Raw genomic sequence first — 18,523 nt, forward strand, 5'->3', positions numbered from 1 at the left:
AGAGGATGACAGAAAAAAGAGAGAGAGGGGACAGAGGAGACGGGTCATGAGAATGATTTTGAAAGCACTTTGAATTTTCAAAAGACATTGCTTTGTTGCAAACTCTACATACACAACACATTGCACACATCGGGTCACATGTACAGAATGCATCCAGCACACACAAACACAAACAACAACACACATACACAGACACACACACATACACACACACACACACACACACACACTCACACATACATGCATCCACTCACATATTGAATGCAACATTAACTACACGTAATAGTGTTGGGACATCATGAACACTTGGCAAATAGAAAGTGATGTCTCTCATCCACATGTCAGCGATACCACAATCTTGTTTGTCAAAATGACCTTTGGGACACCTTTTACAATAATTGAATAGCTACATGTAGGTCTGATTCATCTGCCAAATACAATGCAGTTTTTCCAATGCTTAACATGTTATCTGGCATAACTTTTGGCCAGTGCAAATATGTTGTTGCCATACATATTTGTGTATGTGTGGTCAAATTTATTTAAAAAAAAACCCAAACAAACACACAAACAAACAAACTGAAAAAGGTGAATCTCCATACTGACAATAAATATAATTTAATCCAGGGGGGCATTTCACGAAGGAACTTGTCGGATAAAATGTCAGACAGGTCAATTATATCCGACAAGTTCAGAGAAATCAGCCAATCAGACTAAAGAATTTCTCAAAACTTGTCGGATATAATTGACTTGTCAGATATTTTATCCGACAAGTTCCTTCATGAAATGCCCCCCTATCCCACACAATTCATGTTACCCCGACAGGACGGACTCACCAAGTCCCTGGACATTGGCTCCTCTTGCTATTGCACACGCCGGGGCATCGAGCAGGTCAAGTCTGTTGGTCAGCAGACCGTTTGAAAGACTGAAACACAGACTAGTGGCCAGAGCTGTCCATACAAACAAAGAAAAGAAGAGCAAAGCATACCAACATTTGAGATAAATACCAGCAAAGCTTCTTCTTCTTCTTCTTCTTTTTTTTAAGTCTAGCAAAATTCTATTCCATTTATGCAAGGAAAAACAGTCCCTGACTGCTAGTCACATATGATTGAATATCAAATAATCCAAAATACTAAAAGCTAAACAAGCAAAACCAGCAGTGTAAAGATGTGAGTGTTTACTATACATTGGCAAACCACTGCATGACATGCATTAAAGGACAAGTTTACACAAATATATGTGTGGATTGAGTGAATTCAGCAATATTAGTAGAACACATCAGTGAAGTTTGAGAAAAATTAGACAATCTGTTAAAACGTTATCAATTTTTAGGTTTCAGTGCCGCCATCGCTTTATGAGAAGACTACAAGTGCAGGAGGAAATATAGACAATATTAAGAGAATTTCACAAAATTTTATTTGTTGTGAAAAGTACATATTTTCTTGACTTATTATTGACACATGATATGGGTAACATTGTTCCCCATGCTTTCTGAAAGAGGTAAGTGATGTCATTTTCGTTTAGCTAGAAATATGAACATATGTTCAGTTTTTATTTTCTTTATACCATTGTCCTGCAGTGACGACACAAACTGATGTAGTCTTCTCAGCCACCGATGGCGGAACTGAAATTTTGAGAATTCATAGCTTTTGAACAAATTGTCAAATTTTCCTCAAACTTTCACCAAAGTGTTCCATTTATAGTACTGCATTCACTCAATCCACACATACATTTGGGTGAATTTGTCCTTTAAAGCTCCAAATACTGGCTAATCCCCCCCCCAAAAAAAAAAACCCACCCCAAACAAACGAACACGTAAATAAACATTAAAAAAATTTCTTGTCAAAGCCAAACTCACTTCTGAGACCACTCAGACCTGCTGTGGTACTGAAGAGGGAGCGATTGGCAGTGCTGGCACTGCCTCCAGGGGGCGCCGTCACCACTACGACACTGCTGCCACAACAGTAGATGGGAGACCTTCGCAGCAGTTTCAGGGTGAGGCCAGAACTAGTGGTGGCTACAAAGAAGAGTGTCCACCATTCACAAAATAACTTCACTCTATCACCGACACAACAATCTGGCATTAATATTCAAAATATATTTGCGACTATTTTCTGGTTGCTGCTGTTGTTGTTTTTTTCAATTTGCATATAGCTTAGAAATTCAAATCATCATGTCAGCAGCATGGAGAGAGCAATGCTTGTGTGTGTGTTCTCTGTTTACCACGGCATTTCCAACACTGAATTAATTTTTCTTGCTTGGAAAATGAACAGATTGAGCATCTGTCAGCTATCCAACAGAGAGCCCAGCAAACTGTGCTTGAAAACAACAACAAAATATCACACAAGGCACTGACGTGAGTATAAATGGGAACCTTATATCTTGTAATGATATTTGTAATGTTTGATTCAAAATCAAATAACCATTTCACTGGTTTGTAGACAAAAAAAAAAATAAAATCATGTTTTTGGTCAATCATTAAATAAGTATGACCTCTTATTCCCTAAAAGTCATCATTGATAGATTATCACAAGCTACAATAATTTGATGCAAACCATTATCTTATTCTTAATAATTCTTACAGTAAAAGGGACAATTCATAGAATATTTGTGTAGAATTCAACAGGAGACGTGTCAGGTTATGACATCATCACCTCTACCAATATTAGTTTTGACAAAGTGACAATTTTTGCACGAGGAATTTTTTTGCACTCGCTCAAAAAATATCAATTTGACATTTCTCTAATTTCACAGAATCAAATGGATATTACATTATTACATATTACCAGCAGACACAATTGTGCACTTTTATTTTCGAGCTGGTTTCATGTCACTAGAAATACACTAAAATTTCAACTTTTATAGTATGTGGTTGTGACTGATATCACTGATTCTGAAAATATGATAATTCTTACAACATTTCTTTCCTTTTAAATTTTAGGCTTGTTTTAGGTTTACCTTTTGCCATGCTGTTCATCTGATATTACTCTATGCAGTGAGGAAATCTTGAATATGATGTGGAATTATACTTTCAGCATACATTGAAAAAAAAAAAGTACCACAGCTTGATCGGGAATCCCTAAAAGATGAATTCTCTCATAAAACACTTACACACTTCCTCCCTTCCACTGGCATTATTGTTGACAGCCGTGAGCTGGGCCAGACTTGCAGCGTTGCCGGGGCGATAGCTGCGCAGCCGCACCAGGAGAGGGTCGCTGACGCCTCGCAGGGCGTCGTCGTTGCGCTGCAGGACGAGAGACTGTCGCAGCGGTTCGGCTACCACCTCGTCGTTGCATTGCTGTCGAGGAAAGTGGTGTGGCACTGTATGAATCATCCACACAATCTCTTTGGCACTGGATATGTCTGCTATATCATTCCTATAGTTTTGTCTGGATACTGGCATGATTTGACACTTACTGAGACCTACTTTTGTTAATATTTGCCACAAATTTTCACATATCTCGTGCTTTGTTATACATTGTACCATAAACTACACGATTAACACTCTCTCTTTCTCTCAGAGTACAAGTCTCTTCTGCAAACATATCAGATCATGCAATGATGCACCCTATCATGACAAGGGAAAATTTTGAATCTGTGGAACAAGCAATCACTGGCAAAGTTTCTTGCGGAGAAAATACATTACAGAGATAAACTCTTTTTTGATGAATGTAGGAAATGGGTTCAAACTGCCAACATTTGTACACTCTAGTACTTTGAAATACTTAAAACAGGGATTGATTTTCCTTGTAACGCACTACAATTTGCTATGCATTCTTTATACCACTGCTACACAAACTGTCTTTTCTTTAGCAGTTCTTTCCATAGAAGTGTACAGGATACCATTTGAAATATTTATCATCAGCTGAAATTGCTAATAAAATTAAAAAAATTAAGAATAAAATTATTCCCGGTGCAACGTACCAAAGCTTATTTCCCTTGACTGAGATATAAAACATATCCAACAGCTGTAACTATTGCTCCTTTGGTCGGACGGCTTACCTTGATGTCAAAGATGTCCACAGTCAGGGGTTGGCCTTTGCCACTCTTGTCCGGCCCTGGGGGGCACCAGACCCGGTAGAAGTAGGTGCCATCACTGCACAGGGATACGGTGACCTGGGCCCCAGCAACAAGGGCCTCTGGCATCTTCACACTTCCCTCAACCTGGGGTGGGGGTGGGTGGGAAGAAAATGGACGAGAAACATTCTGTATAAGAAGTTTGTCTTTTCAGGGGCATGACAAAGTAGAATGATTTCGCAAAGGGAGCTTACTATACATGAAATGTAAATATTTATAATTTTTACCGACTAAAATCAAGCTTTTCTACGTTTAGAATTACATTTCATTTCATCAGTACTTAGGCTGCAGTGCAGCCACTTGGGGCAGGTCTATTTTAGTCACCTTGAGCGTGTTCCTATTAATGATGGTGGCAAGCACGTCTGTCTTGGCATCTGCCTCCAGAGGGCGGTGTACCAGGAAGTTGTTGTTGCAGGTGACCCATCCTACCGGTACATCGGGATTGCGGGCATACACAAAGCCCCTGGAACACAGACACAAAGTAGATATTTATGTGCATACAATATTTCTAAACAACAACAATGAAATACTTAATGGCATAATACTGTATATGCCAACATGCAACATACAGTATGGGTATAAGCAAAGCATGTATAAGGACTTGACGGAGAGGTTGAATTTCCATTTGATAACTACTGTGATGGAATGAATATTACCTTTTATCCCTTTCCAAGGAGTAAAATTTGCAATATTCCACCTTGGTGCAGATACCTATATTGCACTTCATTTAATATTTTTGTAAGTTGTCAATTTTGCAAACATCAGTTGACTTGTGAAATTCATGAAAAGCATGTGTCATATACCATTTTAGTCAGCAAATTAAGAAAAAAACTAGAAATGTCGCTACAGCGACTGGTGTATGCCTCCGCAATAATGCATGGTTCTCCTAATAGGTCTATAGTACAATGCCTTGACAATGTGTGATGACAGTTTCACACAATTGGCAAAATATTAAAATGACAGGTTTGCACAGGTGCTGAATGTTCACTTTCCTAGAACTAGGTTCAATTGGATGAATGATTAAAACGTCAGAGTGCAGGTATTTGGGGGAACTGATGATTTTTACTTAACTTTTGACCCTTTTATAAGTTTATGCATTGAGTAATTTTCAAGGTATTGAGAAAAAGTATAATTTCAGTATCAAATGGTAAAATAGTATCATCTAAAACCTGGTCTTTGACCTTTGACCTCACAGTTCCAAAGAGAATCACTGTTAGGTAGAACATGCATAAATATTTAAGTTTCATGATAATACCTTGAGTTGCTTTTGAGATACATATGGAAGAAGTGCAATGCAGCACTTTCACTTGACCTTTGACCTTTTGACCTTTGACCTTTTGGCAAGAAACTTCCCACAGAATATATATTGGGTTATACATGCATACATCAAGTTTTAAAAATATCCTTCAGGCATTGCATAAATATAAGGAAAGTACCCGGTAGTGATATTTTGAGGAGTTGACCTCGACCTTTGACCCCCCGACCTTTGACCCATGACCCCCAACTTCCCTAGATAATCACTGCCCATCGGTACATGCATATATACTAAGTTCCATGAAGATACCTTGAACCATTTGCGAGATATGGAGAAAAACATGAAATTTCAAACCTTTTTTCACAAAATAACCTGTGACCTTTGACCTTTGACCCCGTGACCCTAAAATCTAAACAAAGTATCATCCCCCCAGGTTATACCCTCATACCAAATTTGATGTAAAACCACCGAACGGTTCTTGAGATATAGACAAAAACAAAACGGGACGTACATGTACGGACGGACGGATGGACGACCCGAAAACATAATGCCTCCAGCCACTTTGTTGGCGGAGGCATAACTAGAAATGTCGCTACAGGGACTGGTTATACCCCCGCCAAACAACATTTCATAAGCTTTGGTCAAAACAACATTTCATACGCTTTGGTGAAAAAACTGAGGAAGTAGTTAAATCCGCAAGATCTTTCCTTGATCTTCTGCCATTAATATGCCGTTACCATGGCAACGTACTTTCGGGTACTGTCGAAAAATGCGTCTTGCACATCTACAACCAAAGGCACACATCTGTACCAAGTTTCATGGAAATTGGGCAAAAACTGAGGAAGTAGTTTGCAACACAAAATTTTCCATCATTTTGGCTCATAATATGTGAGCTGTTACCATGGCAACATACTTTTTGTCACTGTCAAGAAATGTGTCATGCTGACCTATATCCTAAGACAAACATTCAATATGAATTCCATGAGAATTGGAAGAACACTGATGAAGCAGCTTTGCCATGAAGCATTTTGCCCTATATTTTACCAATAACATGCCGTTACCATGGCAACGCACTTTTTGCCACAGCGGAAATATGTGTCTTGCACATTAACATATTCAGATGAACATCTGTACCTAATTTCATAAAAATTGATCAAAAACTGTGGGAGGAGTTCGCGACGCAAGATTTGTACCCATTTTTGCCCATAATATGCCGTTACCATGGCAACGTACTTTTGGGTACTGTCAAAAAATACGTCTTGCACATCTACAACCCAAGGCACACATCTGTGCCAAGTTTTATGGGAATCGGTTGAAAACTGAGGAAGTAGTTCGCGACGCAAGATTTGCAACGGACCGACCGCCCGACCGCCCGACCGCCTGACCGACCGCCCGACCGCCCGACCGCCCGACCGCCCGACCGTCCGCTGATTCCTATATACCCCCTTCAAACTTCGTTTGGCGGGGGTATAAAAACCCTGAGAACATAAGCTGTCAATAAAAAAAAATGTGAAGATATGTTGGTACATTTATTCATTCACTTCCATTTATTCATGTTTTTCATTTATTCATTTTCAAACAACTAGAACTCACCAGATATCACATGATTGCTAGTTACTGACAGAAAATTCCTGACAGTGGCATAAGAAATAACTGAACATTCCAAATCCACACAATTTTTATTACATTAGTACAAGACAAAGGTTACAGCCCTCTCTTTGACAAGGCCCAGGGCCCATTGCACTTCGGTGACAGGTGAAACACACTTGGCTGAGATAAGGTAACTATTCACCATATGTGACTTCCTGTTTGCACATCCTGCAGTAGCTAGTAATGTGTAAAATACAGCACATGGTAGGGTGCACTTCATATACAAATGTACTGTGACATATATTGTATGTACTTTGCAAAGATATATGAATGTACACCTCTCTCTCTCTCTCTCTATCTACATTTATCTATTTATCTATCTTATCTATCTACATTATCGATCTACACTATCTATCTACACTATCTATCTATCTATACTATCTCTCTATCTATCTATACTATCTACATGTATCTATACTATCTATCTGTCTATACTATTTATCTATCTCTATTTATTTATCTATATATTTATCTATCTATACTATCTATATTATCTATCTATACTATTTATCTATCTCTATTTATTTATCTATATATTTATCTATCTATACTATCTATATTATCTATCTATACTATTTATCTATCTATTTACCTACCTATCTATCTATCTATCTATCTGTCTATCCGTAAGAGAATATATCCATCCATCCATCCATCCATCCATCGATCGATCTATCTATCTATCTATCTATCTATCTATCTATCTATCCATCCATAAGAGAATATATCCATCCTGGTACCTCTTGAATGTGCAATTATTAATAAATGAAGGCAGACAAGGACTATGACAGAGGAAATGAATTGTAGGTTTTGCTCGCTCCTCATATCCTGGTTATAATTACTGTAACTGTAGGCATGAGTCATGTAGCTGTATGCTTCGGCTAATTCTGCATGGTGATCGAAAGCAAATTTGCGAGAGGTCATTCACAGTTTCAGTGTCACTCAAAGAGTGTAATGTACCATAAAATATTACCACACTGGCATTATTTCAGATAATACAATATGACTATCTCTCTTGAAGATTGTTAGCAAAGAGTGCTTAATGCCACACAATTTCCTCCCCCCCCCCTTGACAACAATATTCATTTAGCTAAATTGGTCTATCCTTGTGTGTTTTAATAGCAATAGCATGAAGTAGTGCTTATGATAAGCTTTATGAGACAGTGAAATAATACAGAATGTACTATGATTTAGCAATGCCACATTCACATTATATTTTTGTTTGTAAGATTGTGCGTGCATATATGATTGTGAAATGATGGTTATGTTTAATTTTCTACAGCAGTGCTTCCAATGCGTATGTACAAGTGTATTTGATTAATTTTGCTCATCAAGTGTCATTTTTTATGATAGTGTAGTTTTACACTTTAATGGAAGAATGACTGTATGATTATGTATGTTATTATAAAATGAAAATGTACAAAATCCTGCAATTCTACCATCTCCATGGCTGCAAATGAATTGTTTAAATAAACCATTGTCATTAACATTACCATTCGCAACTGAGCAACTGTTCACTCATCAGCAGGTATTGGTTGTACGAAAATGTGACACATACAGTAAAATCAAGTATGGCCACTACAAGATGGTATACATGTATCTGTACAGAGTGCCACCCAAAACATGAACAAACAAACAATAAAAATGAACACTACATGAGTCATCAAAACTTTCTATTAAACTTTGGATAAGAAATAATCGAAAGTAACTTCTGATGAGAATACTAACGAAAAAACTGGAAAACATGCAAAATTTGATTTTTAACAAATAATGAAAGAATAAAATCATCAAACACATCAATTGGTCATTCAAGAAATGCTTCAAGTACAATATTTTAGACAGAAAGAAATATCAAACAATGGATAAGATACTGTTAAAAAAAATACAATAATTTCATTTTCAACAAAATCTCGTATCATTCTGTTATTAATTTCTTAATGTCTTGATATATATATATACCTCAAAGAGCCATGAAGGCCAGAGCCAACTTTAGCCAGTCCCTTCCCTCTGCCATTGGTGCAGTAGAGAAAGGTACCATCACATGCCAGACTCCTGCCTATACTGGACTCTACAAACAAATAAACAAACAAACCATCAATTAGAAATTAAAAATGACAATAAAGAACATGTTTTACAGTAGGTACAGACATCTCATCTGGAATATTCTTACACTTAAGTACTTACCTTGAAATACATACTTTGGCCTCACCCTGAATTTATTTCCATTAAAGAGGAAATCCAGTCTAAATATAAGTTAGTCTGATAAAAAAGAGTAAAATATTACGAGTTCAACGGTAAAAATTTGACCAAAACCAGATGAAAAATAAGGAAGTTACAAGTGTATGACATTTTGAAGTTTTGCTAATTTCTGCAAAACAGTTCTTGTACAGTGGACATTAATATGCAAATGAGTGAGCTAACCATGTCATACCCTCCCAATTTTCCATTGAGCATGTACAAAAAATGATGAAAATTCAATGTTTCTGTCATTGAAGTCTGAAACATGATGCTATTCCTGGTTGAATAACTTCAGAATAGTAATCAGATATAAACAAGGATTTGAGCCTCAGGCGTAATTGCGTTTGATTGAAAAACTGGAAATTTCAAAATTTTATGTACAAACTATATGGTACGTTGTGAGGGAATGACATGCTCACTTTGCCATTTGTTTATTCATGTTGACTGTTCAATAACTGTTTCTCCCCAAAATAGCGAAATTTCAAAATGTCATAACTTCTTATTTTACATCTGATTTCATCGAAATTATACCATTGAACTCGTAATATTTTACTCTTTCTTATCAGACTAACTTATATTTGGACTGGATTTCCTCTTTAAATGTAATGAAGCCTTATTGCCGGCGAATACGGTACCAAAGGAAATTTTAAACACAAAGTAGAAAGAAATTATTTAATTTTGACACCTATGGCCTCATATTGCAATACTAGTAGAACGAAAAGCATATTAACCACATAGCATGTCATGACAGAGCAATTATCAAAGTTCAATCTTGAATACTCATAGTGAGCACTGATCTCATATCTTCTGTACCAATCAATCAGTGTCTTGCATGGTCTATACAAGAAAACACACACATGGGTATGAGGTGCCATGTATTCATCAATAGTCTTTCTTCAAAAGATAAAAACAGCACAAACTATCCAAAAAGCTCTTGCGGTTTCTTTGAAGAATGAAAAAGCAATTCATCATTTGGACATACAAAGAGAACAGAAACAAAATCAGAGAAAGAAGTTAATTCATTTGCTCAGAGAGAGAGAGAGAGAAAAAATTCAACATGATTGTTTTGCTCTTTTATTTGAAGCAGCTGGATATGGTTTTCACAGATGGTGTCTATTCAATCCTGGATTTTGGATGTATGTCCCCAAGTTGCCATACACTTATATTTGCTGCTTCTGGATATTTTGTTTTGTTTTCTTTTGTTTGTTGTTGTTGTTCATTTGTTTTGTTTTTTAAAGAGTGATAGCATTAGAGGGTCCCTAGCTTTTGATGAAGTAAAAGAGGCTGAGAAGAAGCAAAATTGAAACAGTAACTCTAAGGAGTTTGATCCTTCACTGCTTGATCTTCCACTGCTCCTACCTTTCTCCTTCTCCTTGTCCTCCGTCTTCTCCTCCTTGTCCCCCAGCATGTCCTCAAAGCCCCAGCAGACGACATGACAGCTGCCGTGTAGGTAGGATGGGGAGCCCGGGCCTCCTTCCAGCCTCAGGAGCCTCTGTAAGATATCAGCCACCGGCAGGGGCCCCAGGGATGGTCCCTGGGAAGACCCCTGGGCAGATCCCAGCTGCTGCAGGAGATGAGTGGTGTGGATAAGGGTACCAATGGAACCCCTGGGACACAAAAATAAAATGAAATCACATCTTCAACAATAACATTAAAGAGTAAACTGACAATATAATATACTAATTAAAATGGCAAAGTGAATAAATTTCATGTTCACAGAATGTCTATTTGGTACCAGTGCTACACATTATGACAAAAAGTACCTGAAAAGAGTTAGAATTGTGTTTAACAGAGGGTACAAACAATGCGACACTTTTTCAAAACTGACAAGTAAATTGTTATGCTCGTCATCAAATGCAAACATTAGTTATTATCAGATATACCGCCTTCTGCTTCACTTTGCGCACAGTTATCTTCAAGTCTGAAGACCCATCACCAAACCAGGTGACTTTAATAGAATTTACTACACATGCACTGTAACATATGAAAATTCCAATCCATACATAGCATTGGAAGAGAGATTACCTGCTTGCACACTTTCTCACATCCATGTATTTACATAAAATACATGGAGATAACATGATACTAGTTTGACCTACAGTGAGGGCAGTGAGCCATGCAGTATAACATTTGCATGAATACAAGTACTGTATAACGATAACCCCAAATTATGTCTGATAAGAAAGCTTTTACCAAGCAACGGACGATCTGAATCTTGTTTGGATTAATTTGCACAGCTGATTCTCTTTACTCTTGATTTTGTGACATCAAAGTGTCTAAAACATTAGATCAAAAACTGTAAACATTATAACCACATACATCAAGACTATAAATACTGCTAAAAATATGATGATGGGTGTATGGGACCAGCACGGATATTTTCCATTCAAAAGATCATAGCATTTCAGACATATCTGATTTTGACAAATGTTGATTTTGGCAGAAGTTTTTTGTTTGAATTCTAATTGCACAGTATGCTGTATAAGGCATTCCTTCACATTATTTTAACATAGACATTTTCCTTGTAACATTATGAAAAAAAGACAAATTTAACACAACAAAAAACATGAATTAAGTTGCAAACATAAAGCCATGGCCTCTATGATATCTTTGAAGCCAAAAGATTAATAAAGGCTAAAACAGAGGAAAATGAAGAATCTTTTGTCAAATCCAAGTTCAAAAGAAATGAGAGAAGAAGCAATATAAACAAAAATGGCATAAATTTAAATTGATTTCTCAAATTAGAAAAGGTGTAAATATTTGATTCTTGAATTTGTCTCATGAACATTCTTAAATTACTAAATAAAAAGAATGAAGTAAAGATATTCTGTTCAATTAAACATCTTTGTGCCCTTACTCCCTATGTCATTTGAAGTTTGAGTTGACAGAAAATTCTTATTTTCCCCCTTTAGTTTCCAACTTTGATTTTGTTTGACGTTATAAAGAGATAAAGAGAACAAATTGTTCATTCAATTGATCATTTTTGCAATGTCATTAATGTTTCTCATTGTGTTAAACTGGTCTTTTGTTATCATTGTTATCTTGAAGGGCATTTCCAAATGAAAGACATGTTAATTTTTGCAATTTTTACTTTTGTGCCTTGGTAGACAAAAACAAATATGTTCACTCATGCACAACGTTTTCCTTTATATTGACCTACTAATTTGATAGCTAATGAAATTACCTTTAATATGGTGTATAATATATTTATTTTTATCAAAATCTTCTGTGAAAAATATGAACTCAACAAAGTGTTCACTTTCTCTTTTTGCTGAGTGTATTTCTATGAACATCAAAAAATTATGGTGTTCCACAGTCAACCATTAGCATTAGATAGAGTCTAAATGAGGAATGATTTTTTTTTTTTTTTTTTTGGATGATCTTTGTTTGGCTTCCATTGTGAGTTATCAGCAGTGGTATACACTGTGAAGGCTCGCTATGGTACACCCTTGAAGACGCTTAATCTCAAAAAAACTGAAATTCCACTGCTCAGCTGGGCATAAAATGTAAACTTTAGATCAAATCCAAAGCACATACAATTGCATGTATAATATTAATTGGTCGTAGCACAATTCCACAATTGACTTTAATTTAAAGGAATTGCTGTCTGTACTTACTAAACATGTGAAGTGTTGGCAATTTAATAAGGTATGAATGACTATGAAGATTTTGATTCAATATCAATAAAAAACTTGCATGAAGTTCGACATCCCTCCCATGCCAAAATTAGACTGCAAGCAAAAGCATAGATTTTTACATGTACATATATACGATGTAGCCAGCAGTTAAATTTTGGATGCGGATGGCGTTATTGTCGAATTATGGGCACCCTGTTATATTTGTTTACAACTTTATTTGTTTACAACTTGACCTGGAGTCTTCACTCTTAGTTAACGAACCTTGCACAAGCAAGAGCCACCAGAGCCGAGGCAAGCTTTTGTTGGTTCTGAGCACTCTGTCCTTGTGGCACGACAGTTCTGCTGCCTTCTCCATCATCAGCTTCTCCAAGCCAGGTACTCAAGAGGTTCTCAAGTCCATCCAGACAGTCTGGCGGCTCTTTCGACAGACTTAGCGGTGGACAGTCTCTCAAGCAACTCAGGAGAAGGGTTGCAGTTTCGCCACTTAGCTCAGGATTAAGTCTTTGCTGAGACCGGAGGAGTGGAAACACTAGAAGTAGACCTAATCGGCTGGAAAAGGCCGCTGGTTCCGCTGTATGCCATGGGTGTTGCCCCACTTTTTTCAGCAAGCCAAGGCCACCAATACCCGCCGCTGCCGCAGTGGCGGCTTCCTCCTCGCTAGGGAACGCCTCCTTCTCCAGCTGCTCGACATTGCTACAAATTTGACGGTGAGCATTCCACAAACCCTTCAGGGCATTGAGTCGGTATTCAAGCAGTCTGCCATACGCGTAAATATTGTTGTGTCTCTCGCAAACAGAAACTAGACGTTGACTCAGTTCAGCGGGATTTTTAGTGTCAAACGATACAACTTCATCGCTGTCGCTCTGCGGGCTGGCATTGTTTATGTATTTCGGAAGCTTTACGAGATCGCTAACCCGCAGCAAACCGTCATGTAAAAACAACGATTCCTCATTGACAGACAACCACTGGGAAGTATCTGTTATACCAACTGAAGACATATTGGATAATCTATGTCATTCAATTCCGGAAAAATCCATTTGAGCTCACATGATCCTTTCCTGTTGATTTTTTCCACCTGACAAGAAAATCTTGATTGCACTGGAGGCAGCCATCTTGTTGCAATATGTAGATTAGCTGTCGTCTCTCCTTTTTGGGCGATTCCATTTTCAATAACAAACTGGACTGAGGGATCATAATGTGATTATAAATAGTGACAAACATTGATTACTTGAAGGTATTTTGCATTGATTCGATGAAGAATGATAACATATTATTTTTTATAGTATCCTAACCATTTTCAAAAGTGAATAAGTAAAAATATTGGGTAATTATAGTTAAAAAACAACATGTAGCTGTTGACCATTGTAAAAGTGTATATATTGTATAAGGTTCCTCTCCACACGTGTGCAATCCCATATGGTCTAGTGGTTAGGATCCGGCGCTCTCACCGCCGTGGCCCGGGTTCGATTCCCGGTGTGGGAACACGATCTCTTTTTTTCTTCTTTTTCTTATTTACATTTTCTAAATACACATCTAATGCATTTGTCATTAAGGTGATTGTTGCAATGAAGACATGTTGTTGTTGCTCGGTCATGCATTCTTATTTAGTGCTAGTAATAATCTAAAAGAATACAAACTTTACTTTTTTGCACAGAATACAATTCCTGCAACTACCAAAGCAATATCTTCTCCCAATTTATTTTACACATGACTTTTGCTGTGTACAACCCAACGGCAAGCTTTTGAGGCTGTAACATCATTGCCTCATTACAGAGCTACCAAGTCTCACGCATTCTGCGTGAGACTCAAGCATTTAGGGTCTGTCTCACGATCTCACGCAGGGCACCCATTTTTGTCACGAATTGGGTGAAGTCTGCAATTTGGGCCAAAAATAAGGAGCATAGCTCAAAGGATTCAAGTGATAGTTGCAATTGAAGGTACATTTCCCTTTTGTCTTTCAAAATATGTAAAAAATAGCCACTTAAGTATGCACCTGATCGCACTATTAAGAGCTAAAAATTGAAAAGGCTCCCTACTGTGGGAGGCCACAGGGGGAAAAACCCCTCCCACACCCTCGCTCGCGCGCTCATTCGCGCGCCGAGATCCAGAGTCATGAAAATCTCACTCATAAAAATTTTTTGAACTTGGCATATCCTGTCATTAGTTAATTTGAATATCATTATTTATTGCATGTATCACACTTTCGTTAAAACTTTTTGATAAAATACATAGGGCCGGTCCTAATGCAGTCCATAACTCATTGTTTTCACTTGACCTTTGACCTTTTGACCTTTGACCTTTTGGCAAGAAACTTCCCACAGAATATATATAGGGTAATACATGCATACATCAAGTTAACAAAAAAAAAACAACCTTCAGGCATTGCATAAATATACAGGAAAGTAGTGACTTTTGAGGAGTTGACCTTGACCTTTGACCCCCTGACCTTTGAACCATGACCCCAAACTTCCCTAGATAATCACTGCCCATTGGAACAAGCATATATACTAAGTTCCATGAAGATACCTATTGAACCATTTACGAGATATGGAGACAAACATGAATTTTCAACTTTTTTTTCACAAAATAACCTTTGACCTTTGACCTTTGACCCCGTGACCCTAAAATCATAGACTCCAACTCTCCCGTTTTCGACGGGAGATCTCCCGCCGAAAACCCAGTTTTGCAAAATCTCCCGTTCTCCCGCTGGAGATTTTATTTCTCCCGCCCTGGTTCTGTGTCTCCCGGTGGAGAGGATTTCTTACTTATTGCTATCGTATGTTGAAAAAATAAATTAAGCCTTAGGAGTCTTTAGATAGCACCAGAGAACATCTAGAACCCTAGGAACTTCGCGCTTCGCACACATCAACTCGGAGTCTCCCATTTGCTCAGGGTTTCGGGCGGGAGAATCTCCAGATCAGAAGGTGCTTGGGGTTGGAGTCTCTGTAAAATCCAAACAAAGTATTATCCCCCAGGATATACCCTCATACCAAGTTTGATGTAAAACCACCACACGGTTCTTGAGATATCGACAAAAACGAAACGGGATGTACGGACGGACGGACGTACGGACGGACGGACGACCCAAAAACATAATGCCTCCGGCCACTTCGTTGGCGGAGGCATAAAAACCAACATATTTTCACTTTTATTGCATAAAAAAAGAAGATTGACTTACCTCTTTCAGAAGGCAGGGGGAATATTATCCTTCATGTAAGTCAGTGACAAGTTGAGGAAATATGCACTTTTTTGTGAAATTGTCTTTATACTTTTCTCTTTTATACTTTTATCGTTCTGCGCATGTGACATCATATACTGTAGTAGTCTTCTCATCCAGCAGTGACTGCGCAGATGCTTAAAAAATTCATAACTTTTGGACAGATTGTCTGATTTCCCTCAAACTTTCACTGTGTTCTACTAATATTGCTGCATTCACTCAATCCGCATGTATATGAAGGTGGACTTGTCTTTTAAGAATGATTGTTTTGAAGGAGTCATCACACCACTGCCACAGCAAATATCCCCTTCACATATAGCCACATAGTCCCAATAACAGTAAAAATACATGTACTGTACTACTCTTGGCATTAATACACCCATCATCAGTGCAGGTACCATCAACACAAACACCCCTGTTTACCATCACTATACATCATGAATCACCAACTACCACTACTCTACCACCAATTGTTCTCATCGTCACCTGATCACCAGCATCAACACCTTGTTCATCAATCCTTAAAGACTTTATTAACTTAAGGCTCATAATTCATCTTCAACCATTTGGAATTTGCTTGCACTGCATCGAAAGGGTCTCCCAAGAAACTTAGCTGGAATACACAATTTGTCAGGATGACAAGTTGTTTTGGCGTACTCTGAGACCATAGATTAGGGGTAGAATAATTTTGATAGTAGCACATATAATTATATTCCAGAAGAGTCCGGATCCTCATTCAGCACTGTGGGTAGGTAAAACATTACGCAACGATCTATCTTGCCCTAGCAATCATATTTTCCAAGCTCCCTATGCGATTTACTTTGTAGTGCAGAAGATTAGCGAGAACTGCTCTTGCCCTATTGTCGATTAACAATAATCATTAAAAAAAATAATAACAATAATAATGTAGCAACCACGATTAGGTATGCTCTTAACTGTAGTACTTCCTGCAAACCTTTTTGCCTAATATTTCACATTTTCATCATTACCCATTATTACCGCATTATTTCCCACTCTATGCACATGTATACATTTCAGAGCAAAAATTGACAGTTCTGCAGGCACCTGAGATTTCACTTTAACACCCAAACACAATTTCAAGATTCAAGATAATGTCATATAGACTCTTTTTTTTTTGGGGGGGGGGGGGCTGACACAATTTTAAGAGCAAAAATAAGAAAAAAATAAGCAAGGGGAGGGGCTTAACACTTATTCATTTTGACCATCAGTTGAGAAGTAAAACAGAGATACCTCCCTGTGATTGGAAAGCATTCATAGCCATCTGGCTTTCTGCCAACCATATCACTGTCACACTCCTTAAATAATATAATAATCACTGTCATCTTCATCATCATCATCACTCCCATCATCAACAAGGAAAAGTAGAAATTACGCGGTGCGTAACATATGTCCCCGCCGGAAGTAGCATTTTGTAACAAAATGTGCAATATAGGTAAAAAATCAAGGTCAAAGGTCAAAGAAGTCAAAGGTCAAAATTCTGTGTAGAAGTTTTGAAGCCCTCACCTAGTGCCATCACATAAAGCACATGGAATCGAAATTGGGTTAGAAATGGCGAAGGAGTAGCATTTTGTAGCCAATGTACAATATAGGTCAAAAATCAAGGTCAAAGGTCAACGAAGACAAAGGTCAAAATTCTGTGTAGAAGTTTTGAAGCCCTCACCTAGTGCTATCACATAAAGCAAACGGAATCGAAATCGGGTTAGAAATGGCGCAGGAGTAGCATTTTGTAGCAAAATGCACAATATAGGTCAAAAATCAAGGTCAAAAGTGCCATCATATAAAGCAAACGGAATCGAAATCGGGTTAAAAATGGCGAAGGAGTAGCATTTCGTAGCAAAATGTACAATATAGGTCAAAAATCAAGGTCAAAGGTCAAAGAAGTCAAAGGTCAAAATTCTGTGTAGAAGTTTTGAAGCCCTCAACTAGTGCCATCACATACAGCAAACGGAATCGAAATCGGGTTAGAAATGGCGAAGGAGTAGCATTTCGTAGCAAAATGTACAATATAGGTCAAAAAATCAAGGTCAAAGGTCAAAGAAGTCACAGGTCAAAATTCTGTGTAGAAGTTTTGAAGCCCTCACCTAGTGCCATCACATAAAGCAAACGGAATCGAAATCGGGTTAGAAATGGCGAAGGAGTAGCATTTTGTAGCAAAATGTACAATATAGGTCAAAGGTCAAGGTCAAAGGTCACGACTGAAATTCTGTGTAGAAGTTTCAAAGCTCCCATGTAGTGCTATCATATAAAGCAAACAGAATCAAAATTGGCTCATAAATGACAGAGAAGTAGCAAATTGAAGATTTTGATCACACACGGACGCACACACGGACACACGGACGGACGGACGGACGGACGGACACACGGACGGACACACGGACACACACACGCACGGAGCCCGTTTCATAGTCCCCTGCTCGAACTCGTTCGGCG

At 37.9% G+C, this 18,523-nt stretch overlaps 1 protein-coding gene and 1 non-coding gene across 2 annotated transcripts in view; one reads left to right on the top strand and one right to left on the bottom strand.

The window, feature by feature from the left end:
• LOC139735184 (probable E3 ubiquitin-protein ligase HECTD4) overlaps positions 1 to 13,947 on the bottom strand; it is a 108,295-nt gene extending 94,348 nt beyond the window's left edge. The window contains exons 1-8 of the mRNA XM_071645944.1: positions 13,117 to 13,947; positions 10,577 to 10,824; positions 8,939 to 9,047; positions 4,399 to 4,537; positions 4,000 to 4,161; positions 3,109 to 3,295; positions 1,856 to 2,014; positions 834 to 947 (exon numbers count right to left, since the gene is read on the bottom strand). Coding sequence (XP_071502045.1) covers positions 834 to 947; positions 1,856 to 2,014; positions 3,109 to 3,295; positions 4,000 to 4,161; positions 4,399 to 4,537; positions 8,939 to 9,047; positions 10,577 to 10,824; positions 13,117 to 13,853 — 1,855 coding nt within the window. The 5' untranslated portion in view covers positions 13,854 to 13,947. The remainder of the gene's footprint in view (positions 1 to 833; positions 948 to 1,855; positions 2,015 to 3,108; positions 3,296 to 3,999; positions 4,162 to 4,398; positions 4,538 to 8,938; positions 9,048 to 10,576; positions 10,825 to 13,116) is intronic.
• Positions 13,948 to 14,265: 318 nt separating this feature from the next.
• Positions 14,266 to 14,337, top strand: Trnae-cuc (transfer RNA glutamic acid (anticodon CUC)). Its single transcript has one exon. It is a non-coding gene; the product is annotated as a tRNA-Glu (tRNA).
• Positions 14,338 to 18,523: the final 4,186 nt, after the last annotated feature.

This window comes from Diadema antillarum, unplaced genomic scaffold (assembly GCF_040938485.1).
Source record: "Diadema antillarum isolate AM-2024a unplaced genomic scaffold, OU_Dant_1.0 seq00000565_RagTag, whole genome shotgun sequence".
Taxonomy (NCBI): domain Eukaryota; kingdom Metazoa; phylum Echinodermata; class Echinoidea; order Diadematoida; family Diadematidae; genus Diadema; species Diadema antillarum.